The following is a 23,178-nucleotide window of genomic DNA, read 5'->3' as shown; positions in this document are numbered from 1 at the left end:
GATGGGTTCCCCTTTTGAGTCTGGTTCCTCTCAAGGTTTCTTCCTCATAACATCTAAGGGAGTTTTTCCTTGCCACAGTTGCCACGGCTTGCTCATCAGGGACAAATTCACACCATTCACCATCACTGTTGATTTGTGTAAAGCTGCTTTGAGACAATGTCTGTTGTGAAAAGTGCTATACAAATAAACTTGACTTGACTTGACTTGACTTAATGGGACTATTCCCCACCTGTAAAAAGTGAAACTCCTACCTGCTGTTGATTTAGGACTTCTTTAATATGTGGGTGGAGATGTTTCCTCTATGGGGCAGCAAAGCTTAGAAAGTCCTAAAGATCCTTAAGGAGAAAATCTTTGCCTGATGGGTCACAACCAAGTACCTGGTCTCTAAATGTGGACTCTGGTTTACATCACAGCTATTTATAGAATACTGCAATTCTGTAAAAGGCTATATAGTAATATATATACAGTGAGGAAAATAAGTATTTGAACACCCTGCTATTTTGCAAGTTCTCCCACTTAGAAATCATGGAGTGGTCTGAAATTGTCATCGTAGGTGCATGTCCATTGTGAGACACATAATCTAAAAAAAAAATCCAGAAATCACAATGTATGATTTTTTTAACTATTTATTCATATGATACAGCTGCAAATAAGTATTTAAACACCTGAGAAAGTCAATGTTAATATTTGGTACAGTAGCCTTTGTTTGAATTTACAGAGGTCAAACGTTTCCTGTAGTTTTTCACCAGGTTTGCACACACTGCAGGAGGGATTTTGGCCCACTCCTCCACACAGATCTTCTCTAGATCAGTCAGGTTTCTGGCCTGTCGCTGAGAGTTTGAGCTCACTCCAAAGATTCTCTATTGGGTTTAGGTCTGGAGACTGGCTAGGCCACGCCAGAACCTTGATATGCTTCTTACAGAGCCACTCCTTGGTTATCCTGGCTGTGTGCTTCGGGTCATTGTCATGTTGGAAGACCCAGCCTCGACCCATCTTCAATGCTCTAACTGAGGGAAGGAGGTTGTTCCCCAAAATCTCGCAATACATGGCCCTGGTCATCCTCTCCTTAATACAGTGCAGTCGCCCTGTCCCATGTGCAGAAAAACACCCCCAAAGCATGATGCTACCACCCTCATGCTTCACAGTAGGAATGGTGTTCTTGGGATGGTACTCATCATTCTTCTTCCTCCAAACACGTTTAGTGGAATTATGACCCAAAAGTTCTATTTTGGTCTCATCTGACCACATGACTTTCTCCCATGACTCCTCTGGATCATCCAAATGGTCATTGGCAAACTTAAGACGTGCCTGGACATGTGCTGGTTTAAGCAGGGGAACCTTCCGTGCCATGCATGATTTTAAACCATGATGTCTTAGTGTATTACCAACAGTAACCTTGGAAACGGTGGTCCCAGCTCTTTTCAGGTCATTGATGAGCTCCTCCCGTGTAGTTCTGGGCTGATTTCTCACCTTCCTTAGGATCATTGAGACCCCACGAGGAGAGATCTTGCATGGAGCCCCAGTCCGAGGGAGATTGACAGTCATGTTTAGCATCTTCCATTTTCTAGTGATTGCTCCAACAGTGGACCTTTTTTCACCAAGCTGCTTGGCAATTTCCCCGTAGCCCTTTCCAGCCTTGTGGAGGTGTACAGTTTTTCTGTCTTTGGACAGCTCTTTGGTCTTGGCCATGTTAGTAGTTGGATTCTTACTGATTGTATGGGGTGGACAGGTGTCTTTATGCAGCTAACGACCTCAAACAGGTGCATCTAATTTAGGATAATAAATGTAGTGGAGGTGGACATTTTAAAGGCAGACTAACAGGTCTCTGAGGGTCAAAATTCTAGCTAATAGACAGGTGTTCAAATACTTATTTGCAGCTGTATCATACAAATAAATAGTTTAAAAATCATATATCGTGATTTCTGGATTTTTTTTTTTTAGATTATGTCTCTCACAGTGGACATGCACCTACGATGACAATTTCATCGTGGACAGACCCCTCCATGATTTCTAAGTGGGAGAACTTGCAAAATAGCAGGGTGTTCAAATGCTTATTTTCCTCACTGTATATATATCCTTGACTGTGTTACAGTTCCGTGTGCATTACTCAGAACAACCTGGCTTATGACCAAGGGAGGCCTCAAAAAGTAGTGCTCCCTTTATACATCAAACATGTCCCTGAATAAATGTTATCTATACAGATAAAACAACTGTCAGACCTGCCACAAATGACAATTTCAATGGTCGTTTTCATGGTTACAACAAGGTGTGGCTTCAATGCAGATTCAGTGTGTTTGACCTTTGTCAAGAAAGATAGTATTTTAAATGAATTAGCCTAAAGCAAATGTAATTCATGTCAAACATCAAAAATGGTGGTAAAAATCTAATTTCAGTGACAGTGGTATGGTTGTTGTTGCAAGATGAGCTAGTTTCAGAATTTTCAGATCAGCACCTCCAGTTCCTTGATTATGCAAAATGTATGTGGAATACTACTATCAAATCCTGTGCTTAAATGAATACCTCTTCCTCTTATACTTAGCAAAACAAATTACCTGAATTAATCTCGTACAAAAAAAAATAAAAAAATTAAAATCAATAAAACAAATGGTCATGGCAAAGTGAAGTTCATCCAAGTTCAAGTGTTGAGAGTTGTGTTGGTTGCATCACTTTTCTCTCACTGGCTCACTTTGTCTAGGAAAACACTGTTGATGTATGCAGGCTGCTAGTAAAAACATATACTGTAGGTGTGACCAAGCACGTGCTTCTTTACACACATTCAATGCTCAACCGCCCCCTCTTTGCTACAGATATGTTTCCTAAACATGTTTATAGTAGGCATAATCACTTTACACAAATTGAATTTTCTGTGCGCTCTCTTTCAATAACACAGACTTCACATAAAACTGTAGAACAATGGGAAGAGAGGATGCACCTGCCCATGACCCAAGTAAAAGCTAAAATACTATACTTCCATTAGCCCAATTGGAAACCTATTTGGTTTTGCTATGAGCCTCGCCCACCCAGGTTCCCAGGTGCTCTTAGGTGTAAGCTACTGCCAGACATTACTATAAATAATAATGTTGTCCTAGTAGGCAGCAGCGTATGTATTAAAAGGGCAAAAGATTCGGTTTATAAGATGTGAAAAGGTTTATGGGACTCTGAACAACCCAAATGGAAGCATTACAAACTGGTGTAGCCCCAATGGAGTTTCTTTGCTTAATATCAATGCAGGACACATCTATGCACGTTTCTCTCAAAAGAAGCTGAAAGGCTGGGTAATTTATTACCAGAATCAGCAGGTGAGATGGGTAATAACTACAGCCTTGATTTTGTACTTTTCGCTGCTATACATAATAGATAAAGCCACTAATGGATATTCATATATATTGCCATGCACACACTTCACCTTCACCATGCGAGATGTTTTCAATGCCTCACACTGTACCTGGCGTTGGGGGATAGTGGTTTAATCACAGCCCGAATACACCAAAACATGGTATGTAACCATTTGAATACACGGTATGCTAGGCATACAGCATGTTGTGGTACATCCTAGCTTGATCAGGGGTAGCCTGTGGCATGTCAAGAGTCCAAACCACCATTGCCACCACCATAGACACCCCCCAAGAAAGGGAGAGGCAGAAGAAGAAGAAAGTTAATCAGAGGAAGAAAAAGAGGAATCAGCCACTCTGTGCTGATTGGGGGTCCTGCAAACCCATGGTATGATTGTTCATTCCAGGTCAGTGTAATTCAGCACAAAGAGCTGCTGGACAGCAAGCTGGGCTTCCCTAGAGAGGAGTGGCAGCAGGTGGCATGACTGTTCCTATGCCACCTAGGATTACTTTAGATATAATATTTGAAGTATGTTTATTATATTATTATAAATATTTAACATTAAGAACACTTTTTTATGTATGTATTTTTTATGTATGCCATGTTTTGTTCCTTATCTCAAGAGTTAATAAATAAGCAAACTATCAAAAAAATGCCATTAAATTAATAATTAGTAATGCACTTTATTGAGCATCATCAGTATACGAATTTACAAACAGGTAAGTGTTAAAAGAAAAAAGACATTTGCAGTGGACACATTTGTGACATATTTTATTAAATTTTCTGTAATTGTAAACATTCAAACATTTTTCTTTAATTTTTAAAATATACACTTTCTGTATTTTAAGCATTTTCAAACAATTTAATGTTGTTGTTTTTTTTTCTGAGTGACAGAGTCTGTGTTTTGCATTAGGTGTTGTATTAGAAGCTAAATATATGTAAAGAAAAAATACTCATGGTGATTAGTACCATTTCATGTTTTACAGTGTTGTGTTGTACCCTGTTCCACAAAATGTCTTCTTGCTACGACTGTAATGTAAATAATAAATGAGCAATTTTTATAAGCAGGATAAACTGAGAAATTACCCTTTTGCAAAAAAGGTTACTGATTATATCCACACAATCATATTTATAAGAGAAATGTATGTAGTAAAGTGCTATTTTAAAATCTATCATTATCTTAATATTTTCTTAAGCTAAAGCCAACAAACAATAATGCATTTTAAATACATAACTCACTCACTTCATTCCTATAAATAATAATAATTTGTCATAGACACATTTTCAAACAAGACTGTACTTTAAACTAAAAAGTATATGGCAGATAGCTATTTGTTTCATATGCTACACCCTCACACATGTTCTTTTTGTTATTTGACCACATCTTCTTCTTCTCACTGTCAGTGTTTAAGATGTATTTTTGCCACCTGAAAGTCAGAAAGTCTGGACTGTCATATTACTCAAAAAAAGATTTTTTAAATGAGTAAAATTGATCTGTAAAATTCACAAATATTTAATCTGGGTGCTCAGAGAATGTTTTTATATAATAATGTTAGTTTATTAGTGAGTGTGCAAACTAAACCATCATTTGTACATACATGAAACAATGATCAATATCTAGTAATCTTCTCATTAATTATTGAATTTAGACAAGCTTGATTGGCCAAATTGTGTACTTTTTGATCTGTTTTTCTTAAACAGTTAATCGTAAAAACAATTTTTATTGCTTCTCTGATTCACTTTGTTTCTCCCAAATAAAACAGCATTACTATCCATGGAAATATGTTCACTTACTTTTTTTTGTTATTGCTAATTAGCATATGTAAAACCTACTTTTGCATAATAATTTTTTTTGTCACAAATTTAACGACAAAATAAGTAACAGAGTGTGATTTACTATTTACTATTTACTATCAACTATTATAAATATACATATATATATATATATATATATATATATATATATATATATATATATATATATATATATATATATATATATATATATATATATATATATATATACAAATAAAAAAGCTTTTTGCCCTTCTAAATAATGTGAATGCCCAGAATGCCCAGTGACCTTAAACAGCTGTGATATGCTAGTACTGTGCTATACTAATTATGTCTGCACATGTGTGCAAAAAATGTAGTTAGTCAGAAAATAATTACAAGAGTTATAATATCTTGAATGTAGCATTGGTTATTGGATGTAGTTAGTGGTGTAAAAAGAACATAAATTAAAATCTCTGGGTTTGCAGAAATCTGTAAAATGCAACAGTCACCATGATGCTTACAAGGAGAGCAACTTTCTCTACAAGGTCTACAGGCATATTAATGCCCTCAACTGGTCATGAGGCAACATCTTTGACAGGGCTTTCAGGCCCTGCAACATCCTTTACAGGGCTTGAAGGCATTATTGATAGTAAAACTTTGAATTAATGATAGCAATACAATTCTTCTAACTTCCTTACCCAATTTTAAGTTTTAGTTTGCAGTTCTGGTTCTTTTGTCCAATGGAGCTGAAATGCTGGTGACTGGACAATAGCAGATTTCAACTATGGATAGAAAAGTAATTTCATATAGCGCATATACCATACTACAAGTATTATGTATACAATTGCAGTTTTTCTGACTATACTGTACTTTGTACAGCACTGAATAAACACTGACTAAATATATTATTTGATTAGTGAGCCGTTTTCAACATAGTGGTAAAATGGTATCATGCATGGCATTAGTATGGCTGTATCAGTACACGTATAGGAACCGCAAAACTGAGTCTCTTGTTTTTCTGACCATGTAGGAAGTTTCCTGAACAACTCAGTCAGCTACTTGTTGCTACAGTTACTTGCTAACAATAACTTAGAACAACTTATATAAACATATTTATATATGTTGTTGTTAGTAGCAAGACAACCAAGGACTCAAGTGATGCATGTAAATGAAGAGAATGATTCATGAATCCCGAGTCATACAATATAAAGGATCAGATTACTAAACCCTGAATGAATCTGGATTCGCTCAGCTCTACATTTTAATAATAGGCCAAGGGCAACAAGCTGGGTGATGCAACTGATGGAATACACTCAGTAATGTCCAATGAGTGTAGCTACAAGCAATGTGTACATAATAAAATGACAACTGAGTGTACATCCTCGCAAACACACACCTTTTCAAAAACTTTGTCCCTGGTCGAAGGATTGTTTAGATCCTCACTGCTGTTAAACTTTAATCTCAGAAATGTCTTCTTAGTAACAGGCACTACAAAAAAGCAATAAACTCGACTCTCAGCAACTGTTAAATTCAATTAAATCTAAAACATAATTGTAAATTAAATATAAAAGTGTCACCTGGAGTCCCATAGACTTCCACTTCACAAAGCGTGAGGTACTGGAAAATATTGGGAATGATAATATTCACATAACGACCCCTCATATTGCAGTTGTAGCTTACAGAGGCACCAGCAGGTATGGTAGAGATAACAACACATCTGAAATAAAAAAAAAATATCAATTTTTTTTAAATGCTTAAAATAAAAGCAGTAGAAATTGCTATATTATGAATGAATGACATCATATTTTTACTCAGTTTATCAACATCTTACCCCATCTAAAGGCTTTCCCATGACAAAACAATAACTTTGCTAAATAAATTCTTCTATTCTAACATTAAAATTGTTCTAGACTACAGTTCTACATTATTCCTTGTATGGAATAAAGGGATTTCCCATTGACAGAAGGGAAGGTGAAAATGTATTATGCAGCTAAGTTAGTGTAGTTCATTGGGTTTGCAAATAAAATTTTTAACCTTTTTTAACATTACAGATATATTTTTTATATAGTTTTTCCATTTTAAGTACAAAAAAATGCTCACACAGGCAGATGCAAGAGCAGATGCAGCAGTCTTTATTAACAAAGCAGTTAGATTAAAACGTCAGGCAGGAATAGTGGTCAGAAAAGATGCAAAGATCAGGCTATGAGCAAACAAAGTCACAAAAGGCGCAAGAAAAATCCAAAACTAGCAAACAGAAAAATGTCCGTTAACATGGTAATCCGATGTTTTACCGTATGACTTGGTAAGTCTGTGGAAAAAGTCACTACCAAATGTAAATAAAATCAGAACGCTTCTGTGAAAGAATACAAATTGTGGAACAATTTCAGAATAGTTTCTTAACATAAAATTGAAAAACAATTAAAGATCTCATAATTTACCAATCATAATATCATCAATATTTTCAAAGAATCTGAATGGTATATACAGGTTTTGGACCAAAAAATGCTTCCATCCAGAAAATGCCTTTTTATTGGAAGGCCTTGCCTGTTTGAGAAAGACAATGCTGACTTCATTCTGCATCTATTACAACAGAATGTCTTCGTAGTAGAAGAGCCTGGGTGCTAAACTTGACAGGAGCCAGTGGAGGGAGCACAGCTGTAGGGTGATGTGGGAGAACTTAGGCAGATTGAGCACAGATTGCACAGCTGCATTTTGGATCATTTTCAATGGATGAATAACATTTAGAGGTAGCAAGTCTGCTGTGGTAAATGTGAGTGGTAGCAATGTAGGTCAGCTGTAGTGACTTTGAGAATCTGTCTAAAACCACCTAAATTTATGTGTTACCTTGAGATAAGTATCAAATGGAACCAGGGTTGTTCAGGTATATGGTCTGGCAGTTTGGCTGCAGGTAATGTATAAAGAACCTTAGCTTGTGCACACACTGAACAAGATGAGACTATGCACTGGATGTCAGGCAACATGTTAGGCCACCAGTACTTTTCTTGGAGTAGTTGTTATACTATTTGGTATGTTCAGTGCCAATGGCGGCGTGGGCGCAGGTAAAAACTTGAATCTGCTCTATGGGGTAACATCTTCCTGCTTGGTATACACTGGGAATTTGCCAATGGCACTTAAGATAGATCCTTGTCTACCTCCCACTCTATGGTTCCAATCATGGAAGATGAGGCAAGGATATGTGGTGTTATTTAGGCTCATTTTGGTATAGGTGGGACAAAGCATCAACTTTTGTATTCTTGACGTTTTGGTGATAGGAGAGTGTGAAGTTGAACCATGCAAAGAACAGAGACTAGCGTGTTTGCCGTGGGTTTATTTTTTTTGCAGAATGTAGATAATTAAGATTCTTGTAGTCCATAACAATGATAGAAGGGTGTTTGTACTTTCATTCTTCTAAGGTAAGCTTGACAGCCAGGAGTTCTCTGTTACCCACATCGTAATTGTGCTTGGTTTGGGAAAGGTTACAGGAGAAGAAGGCCACATGGTGGATTTTGGGTCGTTCTCCAGAACTTTGTCAGAGGACTGTCTCCACACCCATTTATGTGGCATCTCGAGGGGTCCGGTGTTTGAGGATTGGAGCACAAAAAACTGTTTTTCACCAGCCTCTTTTCCATCTGGCGAATGATCAAACGCATGCTGAAATGGCTCTAGAAAGCATTTGCAAGTTGAAACAGATATACTGCTGTGTGTCCATACCGCATTAGCCCAGTCTAAGTCCATAACCAGGAAGCAGATAAATGAATGTTAATGTGGTATTCCAAAATGTGATATAATACAGCTCAGTGTGTCTTTAATACAAGTCATTTAGACTTGTCATATTACTTCGCAGCCTGTTGGTGTGTGGAAGACTATATATATATATATATATATATATATATATATATATATATATATATATATATATATATATATATATATATATATATATATAGTGCAGCTGTGTGTGTGTGTGTGTGTGTGTGTGTGTGTGTGTGTGTGTGTGTGTGTGTGTTTTGGTACACCTGCACCTAATTAGAAGCTGGGAGATGCTGGGGAAATGTGTGTGATTCAGTATCTGTGTCAGCCAAATCGGTAGTCTGTGGGGATTTAGAGTCTCCAGTAGCCTGTGACCTGACACCCCTCATGACCAAAGGCCTGGAAAGAGCAGTGTTCCATACTATACATGTCTTCAAAAAAGTTTTAATCATAGGAATGTACAACTGTCAGAGCTGCTATTTTAAAAAAATGTAAAGTTGTTGATGCATACAAACAATTTTACAATAATAACAGTTCATACTAATATTTACAAAGATTTAAAGGCAGTATGCTTTATTAAATCGTTAATAAGGAAAATATGTATAAGTAAATCAATGTTATTTTTGTATTTATAAAAACATTTATTCAACATAAGATTCACCTGGGGTTGTTGTTGCCATTGTTGATTAAGGAGTTGCCAATGTGAATCTCAGCACCATTTATCCGGGTTGGAACAGCATCACCTCTGTTAGTGATGATTACATTGCTGATATCATACACTGCCAACAAATCCACCCTCCACCATGCGTTATACTGACCATTTGTGTGTGCACATGAGGAGGAAACAAAGTTAGATGCTCTGCTGCCATCAATAGCAAAGAAAGCACCATATGTGCTGAATAAAGAAGATTGTGTTGCTATTCCTCTTAAGGCCACATTGTCTGAAGGGAAGAAAATAAAATGTATTTATTTACAGTGAATGTGTGTATGGCTGTTTTTTATGCATTAGAACATACAGGTGCATCTCAATAATTTACAATATCTTTTAAAATTTGATTTAGTAATTAAATACAAAAAGTGAAACTTGTATATTATATAGATTCATCACACACAGACTGATATATTTGTGTTTATTTATTTTAATTTATGTTTGTTTATTTATTTTTATTTGAATGATTATGGCTTACAGCTAATGAAAACTCAAAATTCAGTAGCTCAGAAAATGAGAATATTGTGAAAAAGTTTAATATTGGAGACTTGTGGCGTCACACGCTAATCAGCTAATTAAAACCAAAAACACCTGCAAAGGTTTCCTAAACCTTAAAATGGTGTCTCAGTCTGGTTCAGGCTACACAATCATGAAGAAGACTGCTGACTTGACAGTTGTGCAGAAGATGATCATCGACACCCTGCACATGGAGGGGAAGACACAAAAGATCATAGCTAAATAAGCTGCTGTTTACAGAGTGCTGTATCCAAGCACATTCATGGAAAGTTGAATAGAAAAAAAAAATTGTTAGAAAAAGGTGAAACAAAGCCCATTCAAGAATTTGGGGCGATTCACAAAGAGTGGACTGCTGCTGGAGTCATTGCTTCAAGAGCCACCAGACACAGATGTATCCATGGTCTACAACTGACTCATTCCTTGTGTCAAGCCACTCCTTAACCAGAGACAACATCAGAGGTGTCTTACCAGGGTAAAGTACACAAAGTACTGGTCTGTTTTCAGATGAAAGGAAGGAAAATTTTGCATTTCATTTGGAAATCAAGGCCCAAGAGTCTCTAAGAAAAGAGAAGAGGCAACAGAAACCAAGTTGCTTGAGGTTCAGTGTAAAGTTTGCACAGTCAGTGGTGGTTTGGGGAGTCATGTCATCTGCTGGTGTTGGTCCACTGTGTTTTATCGAGTCCAAGGTCAGCACAGCCATTCACCAGGAAGTTTTAGAGCGCTTTATGCTTCCCTCTGCTGACCAGCTTTTTGGAGATGCTTATTTAATTTTCCAGCAGGATTTGGCACCTGCCCACACTGCCAAAAGCACCAAAAGTTGGTTAAATGACCATGGTGTTGGTGTGCTTGACTGGCCAGCAAACTCATCAGACCTGAACCTCATAGAGGATCTATGATGTATTGTCAAGAAGAAAATGAGAAACAACTAACCAAAAAATGCAAATGAGCTAAAGGGCACTGTCAAAGAAACCTGGGCTTCCATAACACCTCAGCAGTGCCACAGACTGATCACCTCCATACCATGCCGAAATTAAGGCATTGATATGTATTGAGTACAAATACAGTACTGGAACATACTTTCTAGAAGGTCAACAATCCAAAAATTTTTTTTTTTTTATTGGTCTTATGAAGTATTCTCATTTTTTTAGATGAATTGAGTGAATTGGTGGGTTTTTGTTAAATGTGAGCCCAAATCATCAAAATTAAAAGAAATAAACACTTGAAATATATCAGTCTGTGTGTGATGAATCTATATAATATACGAGTTTCACTTTTTCTATTAAATTACTCTAATAAATAAACTTTTAAATGATATTATAATTTATTGAGATGCATGCACACACACACACACACACACACACACACACACACACACACAATGAGGACCAACAGTCTGTGAGCTTTAATAAAAAGTAATACTATTTTATCAGTAAAAGTTATAATATTGACAACTTTAAAGAAAAGTGTAGTCTCAAAGTGTACAATTTCAGGCTTTTTAATTTACTAACTATCTTTAATGTAAGTGTGCAATAAAGCTGTTGTGAACTACACTTGTGCAAAAACACAGTACATTTTAGATCTTATATATTGTATGTGTATATTTACATATACATGTATACGTATATATATATATATATATATATATATATATATATATATATATATATATATATAGAGAGAGAGAGAGAGAGAGAGAGAGAGAGAGAGAGAGCACAATTTTTGCATTCACATTTTTGCATTCTATTATGTTCTTACCTAGCTGATGCGTCAATATCCACTGCAATGAAAAAATGCATATCCCTGTGCATAAATGCATAATCTACGATTACTACAATTGAAATTAACTAATCATGAAATCAATTAGACATTATTTATTACTTATTTAGTGTTTACCTAAAAAACAAAACGTGGACCTTAGTGAGTTTTCCATTTTTTGGCTTAAAAAGAAAGAACAATTTCTGATTATTTTACAATCGAATTTATTACAAAGAATTTAAGTAAAAGCATTCACCTCTTAAGCATCACACTTTTACTGTCTGCATCCAATTACATGATTTGCATAATATAGATCATTTAAGATATATTAAAACAAGTAAAGACACAGTTTAGAGAGATTTCTTACCTTGAACCAACAGATCAGAAACTAACCTCTGTGACACTTTTGAACACTGAGCTGTCCACTTGATGTTTCTTTAAATGTGTATGTAGTTCATTTAAAAGGCAAATGTAGTTGCGTATGTTCAATGCTTTAAATGCATACAGAATACATAAGATGTCTGATTCACAAAAATAATAAAATCTGTTACACAAAAGTAAAAATATATTAATTGTTCTATCATATTGCAGTGACCATGGTTATAACACTGACTATTGTTTCAGAGTGTTTTACATTTGTTAATATCGATAGTATTTTGTATTTATTAGCAATAGTATAGTTGTTGGCACCAATTCAGCTGGTTTCAAAAAATTTCAGATGCTGACCTGATTTTTACACAGAGCTGTCTTTTAAACAGAATGTTGAGAAAATAGTAACATCATTGAAGAATGAGATCCTATGAATGAAATGCTATGGTAATGACACTTTTACAAATGTATTGAACAGAAAAGAACATCCAACTTGGGACATCCAGTATGTCAAACTTATTGAGATGGATAATATACAACCAAATTAGATACTCCTGCCTGTCAGCCAGAAACAGGACTCCAGGGCTATAGGTGACATTGATATGGAATCTGAAAGCCTGATCATCAGTACCCTGAAACCTCAAAAAATATAAAATGGTTGATAAGTTTTTATACAAAAGTTAGTAAAATCTGGGCCCAGAGATCCTTAAGTAATGCAAAATGTATGCTAAATAAACACACCCTGTGTGCATGTGTGTGACAAGTGGATGTTATGTACAGTTGTGTTCAAAATTATTCAACCCCCAATGCTGTAAATGGTTTTAGGGAATTTAGTGTACATTTGTAATTGTATTCAGAATGAAATCCTACAAGGACTTCTTAAAGAACCATATGCAACTAAAATGACATCAATTAGTTTTGTAATACAGTAGTAAATGTTTCTTTTGTGAATTCTTCATTGACATAATTATTCAACCCCTTAAAGACTACCACTCTGAAGAACAGAGGTTCAATGAAGTGTTTTCAATCAGGTATTGAAAACACCTGTGGATATCAGGGAGCAGCAATAAAGCCTAATAAGCACCAATTAGGCAGCTTTAAAATGACTGTGATACTCAGCTCCTTCTAGACATTTACTGGTGTGGTTACAAACATGGTGAGGTCAAGAGAATGGTCCAGGAAGACAAGAGAACAGGTGATTACTCTTCACAGGAAGGGCAATGGCTATAAGAAGATTGCAAAGATGTTAAACATACCAAGAGACACCATAGGAAGCATCATTCGCAAATTCAAGGCAAAGGGCACTGTTGAAACGCTACCTGGTCGTGGCAGAAAGAAGATGCTGACTTCGACTGCTGTGCGCTACCTGAAGCATAGAGTGGAGAAAAGTCCCCGTGTGACTGCTGAGGAACTGAGAAAAGATTTGTCAGATGTGGGTACTGAAGTTTCTGCTCAGACAATACGGCGCACCCTGCGTAATGAAGGCCTCCATGCCAGAACTCCCAAGCGCACCCCCTTGCTGTCCCCAAAGAATAAGAAGAGTCGACTGCAGTATGCCAAAAGTCATGTGGACAAACCACAGAAGTTTTGGGATAGTGTTCTGTGGACTGATGAAACAAAATTAGAACTGTTTGGGCCCATGGATCAACGCTATGTTTGGAGGAGGAAGAACAAGGCCTATGAAGAAAAGAACACCTTGCCTACTGTGAAGCATGGCGGGGGGTCAATCATGCTTTGGGGCTGTTTTGCTTCTGCAGGTACTGGGAAGCTTCAGCGTGTGCAAGGTACCATGAATTCTCTTCAGTACCAGGAGATATTGGATGACAATGTGATGCAGTCCGTCACAAACCTGAGGCTTGGAAGGCGTTGGACCTTTCAACAGGACAATGATCCCAAGCATACCTCCAAGTCCACTAGAGCATGGTTGCAGATTAAAGGCTGGAACATTTTGAAGTGGCCATCGCAGTCACCAGACTTAAATCCGATTGAGAACCTCTGGTGGGACTTAAAGAAAGCAGTTGCAGTGCAAGCCTAAGAATGTGACTGAACTGGAGGCTTTTGCCCATGATGAATGGGCGAAGATACCCGTAGATCGCTGCAAGACACTTGTGTCAAGCTATGCTTCACGTTTAAAAGCTGTTATAACTGTAAAAGGATGTTGTACTAAGTACTAAGATTGAATGTCACTTGGGGGTTGAATAAAACTGATAATGATGTGAGCTCAGAAAAGACATTTGTGGTTATTTCATTATAAATGTTATGTTATATTTGTCTGACCTACACGTGCCTCTTTGATTTAATTGTAAGCAGGATGACTGAATGATCATAATCAATGTCAAACCGACCAAAACAATCAATTTCAGTGGGGGTTGAATAATTTTGAACACAACTGTATATATATTGTCCCTATTCCATTAGAACACACAATTCAGGGCATATCGCTTCTACTTAATGAAACAAAATAAATTTAATCAATCCAGTAAACCCAGTAAAAAAAAGCATTGTTGAGAGAGTGTTGCTTGCATCATTTCTATAGCTCTCTGGCTCACTTTGTCTACTGATAGAGAAAAAAAAAACAGTCATAATGTATGCAGGCTGCTCGTATTAATACACAGGTGTGACCAAGCACATGTTACTTGGTCACACCTGTACTTAGTTGACCCCCTCGCCCACAGTTGCCACTTGACCCTTTTTTCACCCACAGCCAATGCTTGACCACACAATGCATTAGTACGCTAAATCACTTCACTCAGATTAAACTTCCTGTACTCTCTTTCCGGTCTTTTTCACTTTCAAATGTATTTAAAATGAAAATAAAATAAAAAATGTAAGAAAATAGAAAGAATATAGCATAGCCACCATTTTACTTAAATTAGGTCTCCCCCCAGAAGTCAGTGTATGGGTAAGGAGTGTTTTGTTTTGAGGGTTTTGTATATACAGTATGATAAGAGTTAATGTGCTACAATGTGCATGACCTGGGCTGCCAGTAAAGTAATATAAAATAGAAAACAGAAAACCTCTATAAACATGAAAATCACATTGCCTAGTAATCAGCACTTCTATTTAGGTCTCACATTCCGCAAGGAAACCTGGTGCACCCACTAAACCTTATCACAAGGTTGTTTTTACATGTCTTACATTGCCTGGTAATTAGCACCTACTTGTATTTAAGCCTCATCTTAGTACTCCAGAGTACCATAGTACTCACTGGATCTCTTTTGTCTCCCATAGTTGTTGTTCCACGACACAGGTTATACTTTATTTGCCCTGTTGTTTTATGTTTTTGTATGTATGCAGTCTTCGTTTTAAAGGTTTACATTGCAAATAAAAAGTTTTGCTTGACCGAGTATTTCAATGCTGCAACAAATGAAAGGAACAACATGTGGAATGTGTTGATCAAGTGATAGGAATTATATTTGGTTATTGCTTACAATGTTCACACACAATCTCTGCAATCTCTGGACAAATGGACTCTACATCGTGAGTCATAGGGAGCTTCTGCTTTAAATCTCCATTAACACCAATGTCAACAATGCATTCACACATAGTTTAGAAGCAACCAATGTAACACTATTGGGAAGATAAAATGGAGCTATAAATCTTTTCTATGTAACTTCTACAGTGTTTACATGACAGGATATATCTAATTAGTACAGACACTCTTTAGCACTTGTTTACATTTTTATTTATAGTCTGTTGATATTAGAATACTGTTGACTTTACTGTTGGATATCTTTGAAGTAAGGTAAGAATCACACTCCTTTTGGGAATTAGTTTAATAAACTTTCTTTCGGCTTCTCCCATTATTAGGGGTCGCCACAGCGGATCATTCGCATGTTTGATTTGGCACGTTTTACGCTGGATGCCCTTCCTAACGCAACCCTCCCCATTTATCCGAGCTTGGGACCGGCACTAACAGTGGCTGGGATTGGTTCCCTGACCTTTGAGGTGGATGGGCTAAAAATATCAGCCGAAAACTTGCAAGGAAACTCCACCATGCTTCACTGTCACCTGCAGATTTTCATTAATGCATCTCTTTCCAACCCTTCAGCAAACAACTTGCCTTCTGCAACAGCTTCTTTTCCACAGTTTTCCACAGTTCCTATGTTTTCATTACATAGTTGAGTCAATTAGCCTTGTTTCTACTGTATGTTGGAGGTGGGTTTTTTGTCACAATTCCTCAATGAAGACCACTTCTGGCCAGACCCTAGTACACAGCATTTAAATTGTTGCTTCCAGAGACCTTGCTGATGCAGTATAAATAACTACATTATGTTTTGGTGCTGTGCTCAGTCTTGCCATAAAAACAACATGAGGGAAAAATGGGGCCATCTACTGGACAAAAAAACAACAACATTTGTATTTATTTATTTATTTTAGTAAAGACTTAGTAAAAACTTTATGTAGGACATGTTTTGTCTCTTATTTTAAGAATCACTGAGTCAATAAATAAGTAAACAAATAAATACAGATAAAAAATTCTCTCAATAATTGTGCTTCATTGGTAATCATTAGTGTACAAAACCTTGAAATTTCTTAATCAAGTTTGTGTTTAAAGAAAGGAAAAAACATTAATAATTGACACATTTATGACATTTAATAAACTTCCTGTAAACATGCTTTTATACATATACATTTATCAATATACATTTTGACATTTCTGACTGTCTGGGATTTGGCAAAGATTCTGTGTATTGCATTTGATGTCATAGAAACATTAGAAGCTGATGATTGAACCATGAAGAAAAATGCTCATGGTCATTAGAGATTTTCCCACTGTGGGACGAATAAAGGTATATCTTATCTTATTAGCCCCCTTTATCACTTCACAGTTGTGTTTTACCCTTTAACATTGTGTTATTTACAAATGGAAAACTGTAGGTTTAAACCAATTAACCTAGTATATAACATATAACTAGTTGTTCCATACGTTACACCCAATCCTAACTTCTCCATCTTCTTCTTCTAATTATCATATTTTAGACGCATTTCTGCTACCTGCAAATCAGAAAGTCTTGTCAAATTACATAAATAAAACAAATAATCAATGAATAAATAAATAAACTAATGTTCTTTAAAATTCACAAATATTTAATCAAAGAATGCTCAGAAAATATTTTTCTCTAATAATATATTATTCTTCATTCTTCACTTCATTATTGAGTATTGCAGCGTTATTGTATCACTACTTAGTACTGTAGTTCAACAGCAAAGGTGCCGAAAGCCTCTCATAGCTGATCTTCCTTTTATGTCTTAATCTGCTTCTCTAAGATATTTTTTATTCCCAGTTATTTTATTGACTTGTTGCCAAATAGGGTAATTAGTTTGCAAATTGTTTCTCCAGCTGTTTCTTTTTAGTAACAGTTTTCCAGCCTTTTGTTGTCTGGGCCCAACTTTTTTGAAGACGTGTTGCAGGCATCAAATTTTCCCAATTTCTTTTCTTCATATGGGCAATTTCCCCAGTTTAAATATTTTATGTTTGTTTTAGTTTTTTTTTAATGTTTGTGTGAATAAAATATTGTTTTTTTTAAGATTTGCAAATCATGACAGTTATAATAGTTATAATATAATTGTTAACACTCTATTCCTCATGTTGTTTTCCCCCCATTTGCGAATGCTAATTTTTTACGTATGTCTCATGATGAAGAGGTTCCCATTATGCTATTGTATTCCCAAAAAGTTTTTATTGGTGAGAAGTCTACTGTAAATGAGTAATAATATGATTCTTTTAAAACTTGATTTAATCTCACATAAATTGGCCACTTGAGGCATAATCATAAAACTTTCTTTCGGCTTCTCCCATTAGGGGTCGCCACAGCGGACCGTCCGCATGTTTTGATTTGGCACATGTTTTACACCGGATGCCTTCCTAATTTCGCAACCCTCCCCATTTATCCGGGCTTGGGACCGGCACTAAGGCTTGTGCAACCCTAATGGCTGGTTCTTCTTAAGGCATATCATAGAGGTCAGAAATTCCATCATTGCTAAAATTTGGTTTGCTCTATATTTTTTCTAATCTGTATCATTTGCTAATTTTTATTTATTAATTTTTTTTTTTTGCAGGGAGTGTACACAACTACCTAACAACAACCACAATGATCATCATCATCATCATCATCATCATCATCATCATCAATATCATCATAGTCATTGTTATTAGTAATGGTATTAGTTGTAGTGATAGCAGTACTATTTTTCTAATCTTTCTCACCTATTTTTAAGTTTTATTTTCCACTTTTGGTTCCTTTCTCCAACGAACCTGAAATACTGCTAACCGGACATTGACAGATTTCATCTATGGACAAAAAAATACTATTACAGAATGTGCCATGTAATACTTCATATACAGTATATACAGTAGCATTCTACACTTTATATGTATAAAAATGCAAAACAGATACTTTCACACTACTTTCAGTTATGGCCAATGAGGTTACTGTAGCTACAAACTTTGTGTACCTAATAAATTGACAACTAAGGGAACATTCTCACAAACTCACACCTCTTGAAGAACTTTGTCCATTGTGGAAGGATTGGTGAGATCCTCGCTGCTTTTTAACTTTAATCTCAGAAATGCCTTCTTAGTAACAGGCACTCCAGAAAAAAATGCAACAAAGCAGATATTCAGCAACTGTTGTTAAACTTATTTTGACTTTCAAGTTGAAACTGTGAATATAAAAGTGTAACCTGGAACCCCATAGACTTCCACTTCACAGAGTGTGAGGTACTGGGAAATGTTGGGAATGATAACGTTCACATAACGACCCCTCATACTGCAGGTGTAGTTGACGGAGGCACCAGCGGCAATGGTAGAAATAACGACACATCTGTAAAGTAAAAAACAAATTTAAATAAAAAAAAAAGGGAGCGGGAAGAGAGAGAAAGAAAGAGAGAGAGAGAGAGAGAGAGAGAGAGAGAGAGAGAGAGAGAGAGAAAGAATGAAAGAAAGAGAAAGAAAGAAAGAAAGAAAGAAAGAAAGAAAGAAAGAAAGAAAGAAAGAAAGAAAGAAAGAAATCATGTACATTTGTGGCATTTAGCAAAAGTTAGTCATGCTTAACATTAATGCAAAAAAATGTAATATTTTATTAAATAATGACAAAATTCTTGGACTCAGTTTGTAGTCATATTTATTGTGCAAAGTCTGCAACAATTCTCTTAGGCTAAAGCATGCAACTCCACATAAAGGCTCTCTGATGACAAAATAATAATGCTAACCAAAATATTGTTTTACACTACAATACTACATCATTCCTTATAAGAAATAAATGGATTCTCAGTTGACTGGAGGGGAAGATGAAAAACTTGCATGTAACTAATTCACTATGTAGTTATTGCATCAGCTGTAATTCAAAGGTTTTGAAAGAAAACTTGCATTGTCCTTTAAGAGTTTATTCATAGGAAATGTAACTATCAGAGTTGTTCTTATAGAATATTAATGTTGTTGATGCATATTAAGAATTTGTACATTATAGCAATCATTACTAATAATTGCACATATTTATAGGCAGTATGCTTTATGAATTATTCATTAAGTATAAGCGATCTGTATTTGCTATTTATACAGTACATAGATTCATTTTTGAAAGGTTCACCTGGGGTTGTTGTTGCCGTTGTTTACTAAAGACTTGCCAATGTGAATCTCAGCACCATTCATCCGTTCAGAATAGGCGTCACCTCGGTTAGTGATGATTACATAGCTAATGTCATACACTGCCAACAAATCCACCCTCCACCATGAGTTTAACAGACCATTTGTGTGTGTACATGAGTAGGAGTAGAGGCTAGATGCTCTGTTGCCATCAATACCATACTTGGCATAGAAATTGCCAAATATAGAAGATTGTGTTGCTATTCCTTTTAAGGCCACATTGTCTGGAGGGAAGAAAAGAACACATTTATTACAGTGCATGTGTGTATAGCTGTGTTTTATAATTTATATATTCTCTCTCTCTCACACACACACACACACACACACACACACACACACACACACACACACAGAGAAAATGGGGCCCAGAAGTCTGAAAGCATTAGTAAAAGATGCTTCTATTTTACCTTCTGTTTTTAAATCAATAAGATTTTCGTTTCAGTAAAAATTGGTTAAAAGAGTTACATGAATTTACTTGATTAATATTTTGTGTCCCCATACAAAAACTTACAGTACATTTTAGATTTAATTCAGATATAAATATCTGTAAATATATGCTTCAATAAAAGTTTTTCAGTCACAAGAGTATTCTGACATTTGTATAAAGCAGGTAACATTCACATCACATAATTAGGGACATATTAATAGTGCTGACTGTGAATATTAAATATATTAAACATATACTTTTTGTTTTACATTCTGAAATCTCTGTCAATTTGAGTATACACTCAGCATGTACTGAATGCTCTTACCGAGCTGATGGGTCAGTGGCCAGTGCAATAAGAAAAAACATATCCCTGTGTAAAAAAAAAATACAAAATAAAATGACTACAATTAAAATGTACTATATATATAATCACTTTAATTATTCAGTGTTTACCTAAACAAAGAAACATGGGCCTCAGTGAATTCTCCATTTTCTGCTCAAATAGAAAAATAATTAAGGAAATAATAATCCCTTAAGGATCACACCTTTACTATAAACATCCAATTACATGATTCCATCATACAACAAATATAATAAATGAAACCAAATAAAGACAGTTTACAGAGATTTCTTACCCTGCATGACACATCAGAAACTTACCTCTTTGACCATTATAAATTCTGAGCTGTCAACTTGGTGTTTCACTAAATGTGTACCTAGTTCATTTAAAAGGCAAATGCACTTGAATTCTTAAGTTTTGAATGCTCCTTGCTACATTCTATAATGACGTATAAAAAATGCATACATTATACACAAAGTACAGGTAGAGGTATAGGTTTTATCCAGCAGTGAAATTAATATTTTTGTGTCTGATTCATGGAAACATATTGAAACATTATGAAAACATAAAAATGTGTTACACAAACACAGAAATTAAAATTTCATGACTAAAACTGAGTGATGATCCACTTAAGATTGTTAATCCCATTCTTTTTTTTTTCAACTTTTAATATTAAGAGCTTCTCAGCACTGTCAGAAATAGGATAAGTAAGAAGTAAAAGCAAATACAGTTTCTGTGGCAATAGCATTTATTCCAAATATTTTCAAGTTTTTTTTTCTTTTCCCCTCAAAAAACACTGGGTGTTAGATTTTTCTTTATCATGTTTCATTTTTCTTTCATATGGCAATTTCACTGGATGTTCTTATGGTTATAACAATGTGTGCCACTTCAGCTTGCAGCTTTAGGGTATTTGACATCTTTTTTAAAGAAAAATAATGGTTTTTGCATGAATTAACCTACAGCAAAAAAATCTAAAGTGTAAAATAATTGATCACATTTTTTTTTAAGGTTTGAGCTGTCAAAAAGACTATGGTAATGATATTTGTTTACAAAAGTAGTGCACAAAAAACACCAACCAACTTTCAACATCCATTGTGTCAAACCAAATAAGGTGGATAAGCTACAACCAAATTAGACACCACACCTGTCGGTCAGCCAGGAACAGAAACCTGAGTCTTCAGTGGGAAGAGACTCAGTGAAACTCCAAAAGTAATGCTTGATGGGATGAATCTTGTTGTGTGCTGTGAAATTTAAATAAGAGGATCTGAAATTTGCATCAGCAGCTTGAATCAAGTCAAGTTTATTTCTATAGTGCTTTTCAGAACAGATATTGTCTCAAAGCAGCTTTACAGAAATCAACAGTTAAAGTGAATGGTGTGCATTTATCCCTGATGAGCAAGCCTGTGGCAAGGAAAAACTCCATTAGATGTTATGAGGAAGAAACCTTGAGAGGAACCAGTCTCAAAAGGGGAACCCATCCTCATTTGGGTGACATCAAGAGTGTGATTATAGTTTTTAAACTAACTTTATTATGAACTTGAGTTGAGGCATATACTGTACTATTCAAGAACTAACCTTCTCATACAAAGACACTATAATAAATACCTGTTTTTACATGATTTATTATAAAGTACAGACCAAAAGTTTATATATATATTATATATACAGTACAGACCAAAAGTTTGGACACACCTTCTCATTCAAAGAGTTTTCTTTATTTTCATGACTATGAAAATTGTAGAGTCACACTGAAGGCATCAAAACTATGAATTAACACATGTGGAATTATATACATAACAAAAAAGTGAACTGAAAATATGTCATATTGTAGGTTTTTCAAAGTAGGCATCAAGAGAATGCCAAGAGTGTGCAAAGCAGTAATCTAAGCAAAAGGTGGCTACTTTAAAGAACCTACAATATGACATATTTTCAGTTGTTTCACACTTTTTTGTTATGTATATAATTCCATATATAATTCCACATGTAAATTCATAGTTTTGATGCCTTCTGTGTGAATCTACAATTTTCATAGTCATGAAAATAAAGAAAACTCTTTGAATGAGAAGGTGTGTCCAAACTTTTGGTCTGTACTGTATGTTTTTGCTAAATATTTTTATTGGTAATATACAGTATAACATAATGGTGAACATTACAGACTGTGAATTTTTCTTTTTACATGAGAAAAAACAAACAAACTAAAACAAGCAAACAAACAAACTAAATTTGAAGAAACAAAACAAACAAACAAACAACAAAAAACTCTCCCACCTCGATCTTGGCCCATGTCAATTGACAAATATAACAAATACACACATAGCAAAATGATTGGTTGGTTCTTGACCTTTCTGATTGGCTGGAAGGTGACAAAGATTTAAAGTATCGCATTAGGTGTTAAAGCAACATTAAAAGCTAATGATTAAAACATGAAGAAAAAAAATGCTCATGCTCATTAGCACAATTGAATGTGTTTCAGTCTTGTTTTACCCTGTTGAACAAAATGTCCTCTTGGTACAACCGTGAGTACTGTTAGTAACTGTTAGTTGTTTACACAGAAA

The 23,178-nt window shown here is 35.4% G+C and overlaps 1 protein-coding gene across 1 annotated transcript; it reads right to left on the bottom strand.

Moving 5' to 3' along the window:
* Positions 1 to 4,663: 4,663 nt before the first annotated feature.
* Positions 4,664 to 20,925, bottom strand: LOC124381178. Its single transcript, XM_046842595.1, has 10 exons — positions 20,919 to 20,925; positions 19,801 to 20,080; positions 18,903 to 19,035; positions 14,969 to 14,976; positions 14,202 to 14,212; positions 9,521 to 9,800; positions 6,687 to 6,826; positions 6,506 to 6,597; positions 5,808 to 5,891; positions 4,664 to 4,760 (listed from the first exon to the last, which is right to left on the bottom strand). The coding sequence occupies exons 1-9, from the start codon at positions 20,923 to 20,925 to the stop codon at positions 5,814 to 5,816; spliced, it is 1,029 nt and encodes a 342-aa protein (XP_046698551.1). The 3' UTR covers positions 4,664 to 4,760; positions 5,808 to 5,813.
* Between the last annotated feature and the right edge of the window lie 2,253 nt (positions 20,926 to 23,178).

The sequence above is a fragment of the Silurus meridionalis genome, chromosome 28 (genome assembly GCF_014805685.1).
Source record: "Silurus meridionalis isolate SWU-2019-XX chromosome 28, ASM1480568v1, whole genome shotgun sequence".
NCBI classification, from domain to species: domain Eukaryota; kingdom Metazoa; phylum Chordata; class Actinopteri; order Siluriformes; family Siluridae; genus Silurus; species Silurus meridionalis.
Note: the sequence above shows the minus strand (reverse complement) of the source record. Positions and strands in the feature narration are given on the sequence as shown.

Excerpts from the sequence above, each read along its gene's own strand:
- LOC124381178 (XM_046842595.1), bottom strand. Across the intron at positions 19,036-19,800 it reads AACGGCAACAACAACCCCAG|ATGTGTCGTTATTTCTACCA; the intron begins GTGAACCTTTCA and ends TTTACTTTACAG. Across the intron at positions 6,598-6,686 it reads GGAAGTCTATGGGACTCCAG|TGCCTGTTACTAAGAAGACA; the intron begins GTGACACTTTTA and ends GCTTTTTTGTAG.